This window comes from Schistocerca americana, chromosome 2, assembly GCF_021461395.2.
Source record: "Schistocerca americana isolate TAMUIC-IGC-003095 chromosome 2, iqSchAmer2.1, whole genome shotgun sequence".
NCBI classification, from domain to species: Eukaryota; Metazoa; Arthropoda; class Insecta; order Orthoptera; family Acrididae; genus Schistocerca; species Schistocerca americana.
The window spans coordinates 339,402,899-339,420,111 of NC_060120.1; the positions used below are offsets into that span (position 1 = coordinate 339,402,899).

General features: G+C 45.4%; 1 protein-coding gene across 5 annotated transcripts in view; it reads right to left on the minus strand.

The window, feature by feature from the left end:
- Window positions 1-17,213, minus strand: part of LOC124596034 (tubulin monoglutamylase TTLL4-like) — a 257,391-nt gene that overhangs the window by 199,870 nt on the left and 40,308 nt on the right. For all 5 annotated transcript variants that reach the window (XR_006978272.1, XM_047134999.1, XM_047135002.1 and 2 more), the window contains exons 4-6: window positions 15,117-15,172; window positions 595-723; window positions 408-509 (exon numbers count right to left, since the gene is read on the minus strand). Coding sequence is in view for 4 of the 5 variants with exons in the window: in XM_047134999.1 (XP_046990955.1) it covers window positions 408-509; window positions 595-723; window positions 15,117-15,172 (287 nt within the window). In the remaining variant the exon portion in view is untranslated. The remainder of the gene's footprint in view (window positions 1-407; window positions 510-594; window positions 724-15,116; window positions 15,173-17,213) is intronic.

Consider the following 17,213-nt stretch of genomic DNA (forward strand, 5'->3'; position numbering starts at 1 on the left):
TCTCTCTCTCTCTCTCTCTCTGTGTGTGTGTGTGTGTGTGTGTGTGTGTGTGTGTGTGTGTGTCGCTCGCACGTGTGTCATTTACTGGTGGCATTGGAGCTTTCTGCCTGCTGGAAGAAATTCACGACTGTGTATGAATGTTAACCTCCCACACATCACCAACAAAGAAAGTTGCCCATACTTCACTGATTTATGTGGTAAAGAAGACTGTTCAATACTTTTTGAACAGACATTGCACACAGTACAAATGAAGGTTCAATTTCTTGATCGATATCTACATTCATAACCATGAGTGTCAAAAAGAAATTACCGCATTCTTCATACATTACTAGAATTAAAGTCTTTACATTTACTTACATTGCTCTAATTGTGCCATAAATTTGTACTTTCACTTGATATACACCCACCTTTTTCATCATGCATACAAAATCTGATATACGGAGGAACATACGAGAAGAGACTAGTTCTCAATGCTTGTGATTGGTTGCAGGGTTCTGTCGTAGTCACAGCTGCAATAAAAAAAATTTTGTTATTTCTCTATAGCTTCGAACAGAGAGCAAATTAATATTGAGCATCTTAGTTATCTGATCATACCTTCTACTTTGATAATCCTTTTTGATGATGTGTCATTAAGTGAAATTGATCCCAAAGATTCACCTACAACAGAGGGAGTGTTCGAATCTGTGGATACAGTTGTTAGGCTGCTAACTGCTGAACGAGTATCTGGAAGAAAACAATTTTTAAGGTTGAAATATTCAATGCATTCGAGTAATTAAAATATAGTACTTATGTAAGGAATCTTCTATTCACACTCGAGACCTGCTATTTCACAACACTAAACAAATATTGTAGTAGCACAAAAATTTATATTGACCACGATATTCCACACCAGAGTGAGACACGAAACAGTCTTATTTCATTTTATATTGTATGTTAGGTTCTGTATTATTCATGCAATGTGGATTTCTATGTTTCACATATGCATCAAGTATGATAGTTGGCAAAGTGGCGAACCTCAAGCAATATACATCACTATTACAGTGAGGACAGACTACGTTGCTCAACATAATGTCTTTTGTGATAGCCAGTATTCACAAAAAGAAGCATTAACAAATTGTTAGGGCTGTCAACTCACGTTATTACCAAGTCATCATCAAATGATTTACATAACTTTGAGTTTCAGTTTTGTGCACAGATTAGGTATATGAAAGTTTTTATCTGCAGGGGCCTGATATAGTGCACAAACTCAAAAAGATGAAAATTATTTCACAATGACTTAGTAAGAAGTTGTAATTGGTAATGATACCACTTAGGCGACCCCAGGCAAAATGTACTACAAAAAAATTTTACAAGATGGTCAACATGTTTCCTCAAGGCAGTATGCCTCGATTGTGTAATAGTAAGAACACTGCTAGCTTTTGAACAAATATTTCTCCAGAGCTCTAAAGCAAGAATTGTCAGAGACCTAGCAAAGTTCTCAAAATAATAAATAATTACTTCTGCTAAATGACTATCTTTAAAATTCAAGGAAGCTTAATGCCAAACTGTCTTTTGCAAAGTCATGATGTATTGTACCCGTAGGTGTTAATTGATGATATTTCTAACACAATTTATGGTTTCCTCTGTGTCAACATTTTATTTTGTGTAAATTATACAAGGGGCTTTGAAAGAAAAAAATAAAGCTAATCACTTTCACAGTTTCTACACCTGAATAAATTTAAACGCAAGACAGAAGAGTCAAAAAATAAAATACATGTTGTGCACAAAATAGGCAATAAATATTCAAAAATAAAGATAGACAAGTGTAAAGTAATCAATAGCCACTACAGAAACAGCTTTTAGTACAGCACTGGAAATTCTAATTGTGATTTAAACACAGTTTATTATAAAACTTTGAACAGCAAAATTAATGAACTTGGAAAACACACTGAAATCTGGTATTTCATGAAAATAATTGTTTCTAAGGTAGTAGAGGAGATATTGTTTCATCACTGTATGCTGCTGCAATTATAAAGCTGCCAAAGCCCGGCACGTAGATTGCATGCAATAAGAGAAACGACAATCTTCAGAGTTGCAAAAGTTTAAAATGATAAGTATAGCTGACAAAAGAACTGAATGACCATAACATTTTCCTTTGGCTTACTCACATACCATTACAGCTAAACCTTCAAGTTTATATCAACTTTCAAGAAAATATGATCATGAAAGCTTTTGTTAACTCTTCTGCACCCAAAAAGGCTATTTTTCAGCCAGAAATTGATTCATGATGATTAATTTCTTATTATCTTTTAAACTGGGCATGGGAAATCTAAGGTGACCTGCTGGCCTGATTAAAATACTTAAGCTCACAGGCTGCCAGGTTACATTATGCGACAGCAGCACTCCTAGCACATAAAGTCAAAACTATAGCATCCGTGACATTAACATTATGGGGTAACACACTGACATGACAGCCATGCCTTTCCTGACGTATCATGACAACGAACTACATATTTTTAAGAGCACATAAAATTAATGTTCATCCTTTTTTCAGATGTTTACATTTATGTGTGTGCCGTGACTACTGTTTATTTACAGAAGACATTTTACAACAGCTGTCTTAAAAAATTTCAATGCAAAATTCTGCAACACTGTTTCTAAAGAAACAATGTTCATGACATGTAAATAAATGTAAATGCTAAGCATATTGAAATGTAATCACAGAAAAATAAATGCCTACCAAAGCAACTGGTTGTAGCTACTTAATCATAAATAACTTCAGTTCCAACAACTGCAGTGTTCTAATATATCCCAAACAGGCAAGAATTATTTACTAGTGTTAATACAAGAATGCCCAGAAAAACAAAAATATGGCAATGAGATACACAATCCCAGTTGACAAGCAATTGTGAGTAACTTAGTGACTTTTGGCCACAAGCAGGTCATCTGAGTGTGTGAAAGTGTGTTACTGTCCACAAACACTACTGACAAGCATTATTTAAATATTTGTCCAAAAACATTTTGATGACTGATTGCATAGGCATAGTTTGTTTCTGTAACATTAACTAAGAACCATGGACCTTGGCGTCGGTGGGAAGGCTTCCATGCCTCAGCAATACAGATAGCTGTGTTAAGTACAACCACAAGAGAGGGATATCTGTAGGAAGGCCAGACAAACGTGTGGTTCCAGAAGAGGGGCAGCAGCCTTTCCAGCAGTTGCAGGGCAACAGTCTGGATGATTGACTAATATGGCCTTGAAACATTAACCAAATTGGCCTTGCTGTGCTGGTATTGCAAACGGCTGAAAGCAAAGGAGAAACTACAGCTATAATTTTTCCCGAGGTCATGCACCTCTGTTGTATGGTTAAATGATGGTGATGTAATCTTGGGTAAAATATTCCCGAGGTAAAATAGTCCCCCATTTGGATCTCCAGATGGCGACTACTCAGGAGGATATCATCTTCAGGAGAAATAAGACTGGCATTCTACAGATTGGAGCATGGAATGTTAGAGCCCCTAATTGGGCAGGTAGGCTAGAAAATTTAAGAAGTTAAATGGATAAGTTGAAGTTAGATATAGTGGGAATTAGTGATGTTCAGCGGCATGAGGAACAGGAATTCTGGTCAGGTGAATACTGGGTTACAAATAGGTCAAATAGGGGCAATAAAGGAGTAAGTTTAATAATTAATAAGAAAATTGGAATGCGGGTCAGATACTATGAATAGCATATTGAACGCATTCTCGTAGCCAAGATAGACACAAAGGGCACACCTACCACAGTGATACAAGTTTACATGCCAACTATATCTGCAGATGAAGAGCTGTACAATACAATTAAAGAAATAATTCAGACAGTTAAAGGAGATGAAAATATAATTGCGATAAGGGACTGGAATTTGATAGTAGGAAAAGGAAGACGAGGAAAAATAGTGGATAATTATGGACTAGGGGCACGGAACGAAAGAGGCAGCTGCCTGGTAGGGTTTTGAACAGAGCATAATCATCACTGACACACTGTTTAAGAACCATAAAAGAAGGCTGTATATCTGGAAGAGACCTGGAGACACCAGGAGGTTTCAGATCGATTATATAACAGACACATATTTAGAAGCCAGATTTTAAACAGTAAGACATTTCCGGAGGCAGATGTGGTCTGACCAAAATTTATTAGTTAAGAATTATACATTAAAATGGAAGAAATTGGAATAAAGGCAGGAAATTAAGGAGACGGAACACGGATTAGTTGAAAGAACCAGAAGTAGTTTTAAGTTTCAGTGAGAGCATTCAGCAATGGTTGACTAGAAGAGAGGAAAGGAATACAGTAGAAGATGAATGGGTAGCTTTAAGAGATGAAATAGTGAAGGCAGAAGAGGAGCAAATGGGTAAAAAGAAAGTTTAGTGGAAATCCTTGGATAACAAGAGATATTAAATTTAACTGGTGAAATGATGAAATTTAAGAAATTTAAAAAATGCAGCAGATGAAGCAGGCGAATGGGAATACATACTTTCAAAAAACAAGATTGATAAGAAGTGCAAAATTGCTAAGCAGGGAAGGCTAGAGGACAAATGTACGGATTTTGAAGCATATTTCAGGAAACACAGATACCACATACATGAAAACTAAAGAGGACTTTGGGAAGGAGAAATAGCTGTATTAATATAAAGAGCTCAGATGATAACCCAGTCCTAAGCAAGGGAAAATGAGATGGGAGATTGGATACTACGAGAAGAATTTGACAAAGCTCAAAGATCAACGTTGAAACAAGGCCTCTGAGTAAACGATATTCTGCCAAAGCTACTGATAGCCTTGGTAGAGCCATCTGGTGTGCAAAATGTATGAGACAGGCGAAATATCCTCAGACTTTAAGAAGAATGTAGTAATTCCAATTCCAAAGAAATCTGTTGCTCACTTATGTGCAAATTACTGAACTATCTGTTTAACAAGTTTTTATTGCAAAATACTAACAAATTCTCAGCAGGAGAATTGAAAAATTGGTGGGAGCCAAACTTGGAAAAGATCAGTTTGGTTCCAGAGAAATGTAAGAACATGCAAGGCAATACTGACTTTATGACTTACCTTAGAAGACAGATAAAGGGAAGACCAACTTACATTCATAGCATTTTATTAATACATTGACATACATATTGAACATGTGAAGGCCCCATAACTTCCCTTTGACATTTCTACCTTTGCAGATGATAGGCACCAGTCTTCGCAGTATTCGTGAGATGCGATAACAGCACCTCTAATGCTTAAGTCAGGAGGTATAGCATCTGTGACATTAAGTTTATGGATAATATATTTTAAAATTAAACATAAGAAAGCAACATGTGAAATACAATGGACTTGTCAAAATAAGATAAGCAGGCCATACACTGATCAGCCAGAACGTTGTGACACCTGCCTAATAGCTGGTATGTCCACCTTTGGCACGAATAACAGCAGCAATGCATCATGGCACGGAAGGAATGAGGCGTTGGTAGGCTGTTGGAGGGAGCTGACACCACATCTGCATGCACAAGTCGCCTAATTCCCATAAATTAAGAGGAGGAGGTCGATGAACTCTGATGCCGTGTTCATTCGCATTCCAGGTGTTCAGTTGGGTTCAGATCTGGCGAGTTTGAGGGGGTGGGGGTGGGGGGGGGGGGGGCAGCACATCAATTCAAACTTGCCACTGTGTTTTTCGAACCACTCCACTGCACCCCTGGCCTTGTGATGTAGCATATTATCTTGCCAAAACATGTCACTGCCGTTGGGCGCACACGGTCTGCGACCAGTGTACGATAATCCTCGGCCTTTACGGTGGCTTGCACAATCTCCACTGGACCCACAGATGACCGTGTAAATTTTTCCAGAGAATAATGGAGGTGACGTCTGCTTGTCTCCATCCCACAGTACGAGTGTCAAGGAGCTGTTCCCTTGGAAGACAACGGATTCGCGCCCTCCCATCAGCATGATGAAGGAGGTACGGAATTCATCAGACCATGCAATGCTCTGCCGCTGTGACAACGTCCAGTGCCTATGGTCACATGCTCATTTCAGTCATAATTGCTGATGTAGTCATGTTAACACTGGCACATGCACGGGTCTTCAGCTGCAGAGGCCTACCATTGGGAGTTGTCGGTGCACTGGGTGTTCACACACACTGGTACTCTGACCAACATTAAAGTCTGATGTTAGTTCCGCAACAGTTCGCTGCCTGTCTGCTCAGTGTACAATGCTCAATATCTGTAATGAGATGTGGCCACCCAGTGCCATGACATCTGGACATGGTTTCACTTTGGTTTCATCACATGTTGAAGACAGACACCACAGATCTCCTCTGACACCCAACAAGTCATGCAGTTTCTGAAGTGCTTGTACTGAGCCTCTGGGCCATCACAATCTGCCCTCACACTCATATATATTGTGCGCCTTCCTCATTCTACACACAGACAACATGCTCACTGATACTATGTGCACCGTGTGTGTGTGCGCGCGGGGGGAGAGGGGGAGAGAACGCAGAACATGAGCAGCTGCTCGAGCGTCATCAGCTAAAATATCCGGTAAAGTAGATGGCAGGGACAGGACAACACGAGATTGACTAAAGCGGGGACACGACAATAAAACATGGCGCACTGTTAATGCCTGACCACAAGGGCACTGCGGCGCTGGGTCACCGGAGAGCAGGTAGCGGTGGCTAAACCGGCAATGCCCAATCTGCAACCTGGTCAGAAGGACCTCCTCTCGCCGAGATGGTCGGGAGGAGGTTGTCCAAGCAGTTGGGAGCGGTTTTACTGCCCGTAGCTTTTTTCCTTGGAGGGATGACCAAGCATCCCACCACAACGACACAAGCCTCTTACAAACATCCCCACGAACGTCAGATGACGGGACACAATGGGAGCCTGGCCGAGGCAGGAGGACTGCAGCCTTGGCTGCAGCATCCGCAGCCTCATTCCCAGGCACTCCTACATGTCCGGGAACCCACAGAAAGCTGACAGGAGAACCATTATCAGCAAAAGAATGGAGGGACTGCTGTATCCGTTGAACCAAGGGATGGACCGGATAGGGAGCTCCAAGGCTCTGAAGAGCACTGAGTGAGTCAGAGCAGAGTACATACGATGAATGGCGGTGGCAGCGGGCATACTGAACGGCCTGATGGAGAGCAAAAAGTTCGGCCGTAAAGCTGGAACATTGGTCGAGGAGCCGGTATTTAAAGGTGGCGGCCCCGACGACAAAGGCACAGCCGACACCATCGTCAGTTTTGGAGCCATCGGTGTAAATAAAGGTGTGACCGGCAAGTCGAGCACGAAGTTCGACAAACTGTGAGCAATACACTGCAGCCGGAGTACCCTCCTTCGGGAGTAAGCTGAGGTCGAAATAAATATGAACCGGAGCCTGGAGCCAAGGTGGTGTCGGGCTCTCACCCTCTCTGAAGGTGGTAGGGATGGCAAAATCCAATTGTCGAAGCAGGCGACGGAAGCGGACTCCGGGGGGCAGCAGGGCAGACACATACAACCCGTACTGATGGTCGAGAGAATCGGCGAAGGAGGACTGGTAAGAGGGGTGGTTGGGCATAGACAACAGCCGGCAGGCATACCGACACAGCAGTATGTCGCGCCGGTAGGTTAATGGTAATTCGGCAGCTTCAGCATAAAGACTCGCGACAGGACTAGTGTAGAAGGCTCCGGTCGCAAGACGTAACCCCCGATGGTGGATGGAGTTGAGACGGCGTAAGAGGGATGGCCGAGAAGACGACTAGACGAAGCTCCCATAATCCAGCTTCGATCGGACTATGGACCGATACAAGCGAAGCAGGACAGTGTGATCCGCTCCCCAAGATGAACCACTAAGAACTCTGAGGACATTAAGGGAACGTGTACAACGGGCCGCCAAATAAGAGACATGCGGAGACCAACACAGTTTCCTGTCCAACGTGAGCCCTAGAAACTCAGTTGTTTCCACGAATGGGAGAACAACGGGACCGAGATGTAAGGATGGCGGAAGGAACGCTTTATATCGCCAAAAGTTGATACAAACCGTCTTCTCTTCAGAGAACCGGAAGCCATTTGCCACGCTCCATGAGTATAGGCTGTCTAGACAACACTGAAGGCAGCGCTCCAGGAGGCATGTTCTCTGGGCACTGCAGTAGATCGCGAAGTCATCGACAAAGAGACAGCCTGAGACATTAGGTGGAATGCAATCCATAATTGGATTGATCGCGATGGCAAAAAGGGCTACGCTCAAGACGGAGCCCTGAGGCACTCCGTTCTCCTGGAGGAAGACGTCGGACAATACGGAACCTACACGTACCCTAAACTTTCGATCCGTTAAAAAGGAATCAATAAAAAGGGGCAGGCGACCGAGTAGGCCCCACCTGTGCATAGTGCGGAGGATACCTCCTCTCCAACAGGTATCATAAGCCTTCTCCAAATCGAAGAACACGGCTACCATTTGGCGCCTTCGCAAAAAGTTGTTCATGATGAATGTCGACTAGGTCACAAGGTGGTCAACAGCAGAGCGGCGGCGACGAAAGCCGCATTGGACATTGGTAAGTAGCCGTCGAGATTCAAGAATCCAAACTAACCGAGCATGAACCATGCGCTCCATCACCTTACAGACACAGCTTGCAAGAGAAATGGGGCGGTAACTAGAAGGAAGGTGTCTATCCTTCCCGGGTTTGGGTATAGGAACAACGACGGCATCACGTCAACGCATGGGGACCTGACCTTCGGTCCAGACGCGATTGTAGGTACGAAGAAGGAAGCTTTTGCTCCCCGGAGAATGGTGTGCCAGCATCTGAACGTGAATGGCATCTGGCCCCGGAGCAGAGGACCGGGACAGTGCAAGCGCACGTTCGAGTTCCCGCATAGTAAAGGGGGCATTATAAGTTTCCAGATTCAGCAAGTGGAAGGAAGGTCGCCAAGCCTCTTCTGCCTCTTTCCTGGGAAGGAAGGCAGGGTGGTAATGGGCGGAGGTTGAAACCTCTGCGAAAAACCGGCCGAAGGCATTGGAGACAGCCACAGGATCAACAAGGACCTCATTACCTGAGGTCAGGCCAGGTACCGAGGAGTGGGCCTTAATGCCCGACAGCCGGCGCAGGCCACTCCATACGACAGAAGAGGGAGTAAAACTGTTAAAGGAGCTGGTGAAAGAGGCCCAACAAGCTTTTTCGCTGTCTTTGATGACTCTACGGCATTGCGCTCGGAGCCGTTTGTATCCAATACAATTCGCCAACGTAGGATGGCGGCGAAAGGTGCGTAAAGCACGTCGTCGAGCACGGATAGTGTCTCTACAAGCCTCGTTCCACCAGGGGACGGAAACGCGACGTGAAGAAGAGGTAGTACGAGGAATGGAATGTTCGGCAGCATTGATGATAACAGCCGTGAGGTATTCGACCTGACTGTCACAACTGAGAAAATCGTGGTCCGGGAAGGTCGCCAGGGAGGAGTTAAGTCCCCAGTCAGCTTTCGGTGTGTTCCAGCTCGAAGGACGTGGGGATGGGGTGTGGTGCAGGAGACGAATGACACAGGGAAAGTGGTCGCTCGAATAGGTGTCGGAAAGGACATACCACTCGAACCGACGGGCAAGAGTGGTAGAACAGAGCGAGAGGTCCAAGTGGGAGTAGGTATGTGTAGAGGCTGAGAGGAAAGTCGGGGTGCCAGTATTGAGGCAGACAAGATTGAGATGGTTGAAGACATCTGCCAAGAGTGAGGACTCTTTGACAGGATGCAGGAGAGCCCCAAAGGGGATGATGGGCATTGAAGTCGTCAAACAATAAAAACGGCGGGGGAAGCTGAACAATCAGGTGCATCATGTCAGCCCGACTAACAGCGGATGACGATGGAGTGTAGATGGTACAAACTGAAAAAGTAAAAGCAGAAAGAGTAATACGGACAGCTATTGCTTAGAGTGGGGTGGTCAATGGGATGGGATGGTAATAGACATCGTCCCGAACGAGCAACATGACCCCACCATGAGCTGGGATACCGTCCACAGGGGTGAGGTCATACCGCTCCGAGGTATAGTGGGTAAAGGCAATACGGTCAGTCGGGCGCAACTTGGTTTCCTGGAGACCAAGGACGAGCGGACCGTGCAGGCGGAGGAGCAGTTGCAATTCCTCCCGATTAGATCGAATACCTCTTATGTTCCAATGTAACAAGGCCATAGCTAATCAAAAAAGAGGGGGAACGAGACGGGGGAAGAGCTGGTCACCTCGACGGTCGCGGAGGGCCAGGTTTCGAGGGAACAACGCTACAACCGGCGGGAGGCGGATCCTGTTCCATCGAGTCGTCGCCAGCTGCGGCCGCTGTCCCTGGTGGTGTAGGAGGGGCAGCATAATTTGCGGACGAGAGGCCAGCTGAGCGCCTGGCAGCAGAGCGTCCCGGCGAAACTGAGGACAGCTGGGAGCAGCGACTCACGGATGGAGTGTCAGACGAAACGCGCCGGGGTGGAAAGGGGGATAGAGACTTCTTCTTGGGGGCCTTCTTGGAAGTCCGAGTAGGCACAGGGGTGGTGGGCTGGACCCGAAGAAGGTCCTCACGCGCGGGGTCCGTTTTGGAACGCCGGACCTCTGAAGCTGGGGTCCGGAACGTTGCCCCGATGAACGCCTGAGAAGAGGATCGCTTCTCAGGTGGTGAGGGGGGGGGGGGGGGGGGGGGGGGGGGGGGGGGGGGGGGCGGGGGGGGGGGGGGGGAGCCACGGCGGAGGAGGATTTGGAAGGGAGGGATTTGGGAGGCGGAGGCAGAGACCCCGGATGGGGTGAGGATACCGCGGAATGAGGGGACACAACTGAGGCAAACGAAGTGGTCAAGGGCACGGGATGGAGGGCGGTCATACTTCTTCCTGGCCTCAGAATAAGAGAGACGATCCAAAGTTTTGAGTTCTTGTATCTTCTTCTCCTTCTGATATGCGGGGCAGTCTGAGGATCTAGGCGAGTGGATGCCAGGACAATTAACGCACCGAGGTGGTCGGGTGCATGTATGTTCCTCACGAAGAGGACGTCCACAATCGCCACAAAGGGCCTCAGCCTCACACCGTGACGACATGTGCCCAAAGCGCAAACACCGAAAACGGCGCATAGGAGGCGGGACGTAAGGTCGCACGTAGCACCGGTAGCACATCACCTTTACCTTCTCCGGGAGAACGTCCCCCTCGAAGGCGAGGTCTTTGGGGCTGCGCTGGACTCGCCGGACGAAATGCACGCCTCGGCGCTCCAGGTTGGCCCTGAGCTCCTCATCAGATTGCAGCAAGAGGTCCCGATGAAAAATAACCCCCTGCGTCCTATTTAGTGCCAGATGCGGGACAATGGACACTGGGATATCCCCTAGGCGGTCGCACGCCTGGAGCCCCGCCGAATGTGTGGCGGAGGTGGTCTTTATAAGAACGGACCCCGAACGCATCTTACTGAGAGCCTCGATTTCCCCGAAGATGTCCTCAATGTGCTGAACAAAGAACATGGGCTTGGAGGTGGCGAACGTCCCCCCATCGGTTCGAGAACAGACCAAATAGCGGGGGAAGTACTTCGCCCCAAGCCGGCGGGCCTGTCCCTCCTCCCAGGGAGTGGCCAAGGGGGAAAGGGCAGGAGAACCAGAACTGGAGACAGTACCTTTCCGTTTGAAAGACTCGGCCGCAGAGCGACCTGATACGTGTTGACGTTTCATCTGCGAAACGTCCGCCCCGATACCACCCACTCCGACCAGGGGCTCTCCCCACGGGTGCCACCCAGCCTCAGTAAGGGCCACCTGGCAGGATGACCGTTGCCGGGAGTCCTGATGCCCCAAGGAGACGGGCACCTACTCCTTGGCCGACGTGGGGAGGGTGCAGCTAAGGTATCGGCAGTACGATCCCTGTGTTGTCAGGGGGCTACAACTTAGAGGGTACATGACGACCCCTACACAACGGGCTGGCTACCGTGCTGGATTTCTGGTGCCATGGAAAGTCCATCATGATCGTAGGTGCAGATGGGGACGCACTATGGGCGTAACTTGTACAACCCATCAGGCGTTTAGGCCCAATTTGAGGAATAGTGGGTATGGTTACAACGCCGGTACAATGCTGAGTGCCAAGGACTTAGTGCACTGAGGACCAGTGGTACACCACGTAAGGCGTCCTTCCCCAAAAGGCTTGTACTTCTGTAGAATTGTGAAAAATGGAGGTCAAACCCCAAGGGGGACCATCACATGAAAAGCCGAAACGGTTGAAACTCCTTTTAGTCGCCTCTTAAGACAGGCAGGAATACCTCGGGCCTATTCTTACCCTGGACCCGCAGGCGGGGGGAGAGGGGTGGAGAGGGGTGGAGAGGGGGGGAGAGGGGCAGAGAGGGGCGGAGAGGGGCGGAGAGGGGGGGGGAGAGGGGGGGGAGAGGGGGGGAGAGGGGCGGAGAGGGGGGGAGAGGGGGGGAGAGGGGGGGGAGAGGGGCGGAGAGGGGGGGAGAGGGGGGGAGAGGGGGGGGAGAGGGGGGGAGAGGGGGGAGAGGGGGGGAGAGGGGGGAGAGGGGGGGAGAGGGGGGGAGAGGGGGAGAGGGGGGAGAGGGGGGGAGGGGATGGGGGAGGGGATGGGGGAGGGGATGGGGGAGGGGATGGGGGAGGGGATGGGGGAGGGGATGGGGGAGGGGATGGGGGAGGGGATGGGGGAGGGGATGGGGGAGGGGATGGGGGAGGGGATGGGGGAGGGGATGGGGGAGGGGATGGGGGAGGGGATGGGGGAGGGGATGGGGGAGGGGATGGGGGAGGGGATGGGGGAGGGGATGGGGGAGGGGATGGGGGAGGGGATGGGGGAGGGGATGGGGGAGGGGATGGGGGAGGGGATGGGGGAGGGGGGGGGGAACCAGTGCTGTGGAACACAGGGTCAAAACAATATTGTCTGTAAGTGTTGTAGGACAATATAGTGTAACTTGGTGCCTTGCTTCCTGATAGGTCATCGCAAAAACTTACACCTTTTTGAGAACACATGATATCATCTTGCATAGAAACTCATGTGAAAAAACATCAACTTTGTCTAGATCAAATACACCAAACACACAAATTTTGCCATCAGCTTTTAGGAAAACCACATTTAATTAATGCCTGGCATTCTGGCCAAAGATAGCAGTCATGTGTATGAGGTGTGCCTGCTCATGTGAATGTGTGCATAGCTTTCTTTCTGAAGAAGATTGGACAAAAGCTCAGATGTATAATAGTCTTCTTGCTGTGCTTTTCTGCAGCTTAATATGTCATCTTTCGGGTGAGTGGCAACCTATAGCTTTTGTAATACTGTTGATATTCCAAGCTGGACTTCCCACTATTTGATTTAAAGTTATTCAGCCATTAAAAAATCAACAGCAGTTTAATATGATATCTCTGAGCTTGAATTTTTACACAAGATTGTTCATATCTAGATTTACACCGCTGACAAGAGTCTTAGGGCATTTTCCAGGTTGTCACTGTTAACCTTTTACATATAGTGAATTTATTTATTTATTTATTTATTTTAATGAGAGAGGAAAATTGTTCACACTTAAGTGTGCTTCCAAAAAGACAAATTTTCTTTCTTGCAAATGACCTCAATTGAGTAACTTTATTTTTTCTTCGTGAAATATAAAATACGCCCAGGCCTTAGATTTTAAAGAAAAATTCTGAAGTGCAGCAAGTCCCACTTAAAGGTTTTCTGGTGCTTTTTCTATGTCACATTTTGAGGTGTTAGCAAATATGGCAAAGTGCTGTCTAACAGTTGCCAGCTATCATCTGCATTTACCAAAAGCACATCTTGGTCCGAAAAGCTTCCAGATGGGTGCTTGATTAATGAGCTAACTGGCTTGGCTTCTGAAGTTTGTTATTTAAGTCATTTAAATAACCTGTGATTTCAATCAGAAAGACTAACTCACAAATCTGTTGGGGCTCTACTTCAGCCAATGACAAATAATCTCTCTTTAACAGTCAAAAAATCTGCTATTGCTCATGTTGAAGGTCATATAAATGTTTCAGTATTTTGCCCATACTCAGCCATTTCACTCTGTAACGGTAACTGAAATTTTCATGATTGGAGCGTACATCATCCAAATATTGATTGAACTGGCAATGATGTAGTGCATGGGACTCTATAAAATTGTTGCTGAATAATTGTTACAATAGCTTTCTCAATATTTAATTCAATAGATTTTTCATTTAATATGCCAATAAAATCTTTTCACGAACCGACCATCAAAGGTGCCTAATCATAACGAACTCCAGATAGTTGTCTCCATGGTAAATTGAATGTTTCACTAATTTCTTTTTTTTCTATACTTCCAAATGTATTTCATACAAAACTGCTTTTTCATATGATATTCCTTCACAACAGACAGTGATTCGCCACACAAGCGAATGGTTTTATTTCTGTAAATGATAAAGAAATAATCCTCCATTTCTCCTGGCAACATTCAGCATGTACTTTCCTCTTCTTAATGCTAGACATTTCTCAAATTCAGTAATGATACAAAGAAACACTTGCACAAATTAACAAACAACTTGCACAGAACTATGTTTAAGCCAACAACAGATAACTAGTTTGTTCATGAAGTTGCTGCTGCTGTTCAAACCAGCAATTTTCAGAAATAGATGGTAATTTCTGAACTAATGTCACCTGCTACCATCTGTGATCTATCACTGTGTAGCAGACAGACACACACAAGCACATGGGCCATAACTTGTGCTAAGCCTGAAAATGTGTGTCTTTCTGTTGCTCAAATGCAGTCATGCTGAAATGGATTGCACATGTGCAGAGTAAGCATTTATCTTTGTCATGAGCTGCAAAAATGATATGAGCCATTTGAAAATGTTTCCCTGGTGGAGTGCAATGCTAGCACCTCACTCCCTCCCCACAAATTTGTTCAGCGGGCCAGACAGAAGCCAATCACAGGCCAGATCTGGCCTGCGGGCTGCCAGTTGCCAAACACGGATTTTAAATTAAGTGCAGTTTTCAGACCCAACACTCTTAAAATAAATTACATTTCAAAATAGTGCTTCAAACTGTAGATGACACCAACGTTTCTTCAAAATAAATCATAAATGGGCAATTAAATCAACGTTATCCATCATTACAAAATCCTGTTGTCTGCAAAGAGTGTCTTACTTAATGATCTTCATTGTAAACCCTAAAAATTTGACTACATTTATTTTGAAATCAATGCTCGAATTACCTTCCTCACTGTCTTCTGCTGGCTCACCTTTACTGTCACCATCTTCTCCACTGTAACTGAAAACAAAACAAGTTTATCTGTGAGTGTGTGTTCTGAAACTGCTGAGGAGAAAAAGATACAGATGTTAAGGTGGAACAGCAAAATAGGACCTACTCGTAGGCACCTTAAAAGAAAATGTCCAGATCAAAGATCAGTTTAACAAAATAAACAACTTAAGTGAAACAATTAATTGCAAATTATTAACACTAACATAAGCAAAGATAGGAGCAGATAAATATTCAAAACATTTGCTAGTACAAGTCTTGACCAAAAGTCACATCTAAACATCCAATGTAACAAAAGATAAGACCTTGCGCTAAACAGATATGACACTGCTATTTAGCTCATTAAGGCTGCATTATAATTTTCCACAAGATGAAAGCATCAAAGAGAACTCAAATGATACATATATTTGCCTTCAAAGTAGCACTACTCAATAACTGTTGGTTAATTGTTAGGCTATCACATAAAAAATATTAATGTACAAGACAAAAAAGAACTGAAGACGGTATATAAAAATAGTGCATTCAGGACACTGAATATTTTAATTTTCCCTCATGAACAGGATATACCTTACTCACTAGAAGAAACAGTATAGTCTGACCTTGACCCAGGAAGGAAAGGCGAGCATCATTCTGCAATTTCTGACCACTGTTTTAACTGATGTTTCCTAGACCCTGGAATATACTGTCTACAATAAGCCCACTGAATGCTAATGCATATTCATCTTATATTACAATATTACTCTGGGTTCACAAGCGCTATAGCCAACACACTTCACTAATTAAGGGAGCTGATTAACTGAAAATTACTATTAGAAAAATGTGAGGCCACAACACCACAATACTGACAGATCCTGAAAAGCAGTTAATACCATCAACTTTGACAGCGCTTGGAAAAATATGATGGTTAATATTTTCAGATGGTGTGCTGAAGTGATGTGAAAGCTATTTGAGAAACAGGCAGCAGTACGACTGCGAATTAAGTATTACTGCATAGCAGTTCTTCCAAGAGTATCACAAGGCTCAGACCACAACAAGCTATTGTTCTCATTTACCAATGACATCTGACTAGTGCTATCTTCTTGTAAATATCATTTTTATTGCAGTGACCTCCCATTTTACTTGAGATCCAAACCAGAAGACATCAACACTGTCATTATCCAAAATGGCTCTGAGCACTATGGGACTTAACATCGGAGGTCATCAGTCCCCTAGAACTTAGAACTACTTAAACCTAACTAACCTAAGGACATCACACACATCCATGCCCGAGGCAGGATTCGAACCTGCGACCGTAGCGGTCGCGGAGTTCCAGACTGAAGCGCCTAGAACCGCTCTGCCACACCGGCCGGCATCATTATCCATATGAATGGTATCTTTCTTCGGTGTTCATATGGGCAAATAGCCTAAATACTGAAAAGACAAGCAATTTTAATATACCATAAGAAGTTAATCAGCCCAGAATTCTGTGAACAACTGTTTCCAGTTGTTCTCTGTTGTGCTATAACACCATATTTTGGATGAGCACCTCAATTGGGAAGAAAATACTGTTGCCATGTGTGGGATGACTTCTGTGGCTAACCTTTAATATGGGCCATCCACACACTGCACTTGTTTGCAGTATAGCAAGACACGGATTTATTAGTAGAAAATACAGAATTTTAATATGGGACTATGGGTCCACCTTTATGGGGTTGGGGGTTGATTTGGGGGAAGAGACCAAACTACGAGGTCATTTGTCTCATCAGATTAGGGAAGGATGGGGAAGGAAGGGGAAGGAAGTCGGCCGTGTCCTTTCAAAGGAACCATCCCAGCATTTGCCTGAAGCGATTTAGGGAAATCACAGAAAACATAAATTAGGATGGCCGGATGCAGGACTGAACCATCGTCCTCCCGAATGCGAGTCCAGTGTGCTAACCACTCTGCCACCTCGCTCGGTTCCACCTTTATGCAAAACACTTGTGTTATAACAAATAACATAAGTGTTCTGCATCAAGGCAGACCCACAATCCCATATTGTTTTTTTATGCAAATACAGACAAATGGGAGAGTTTCA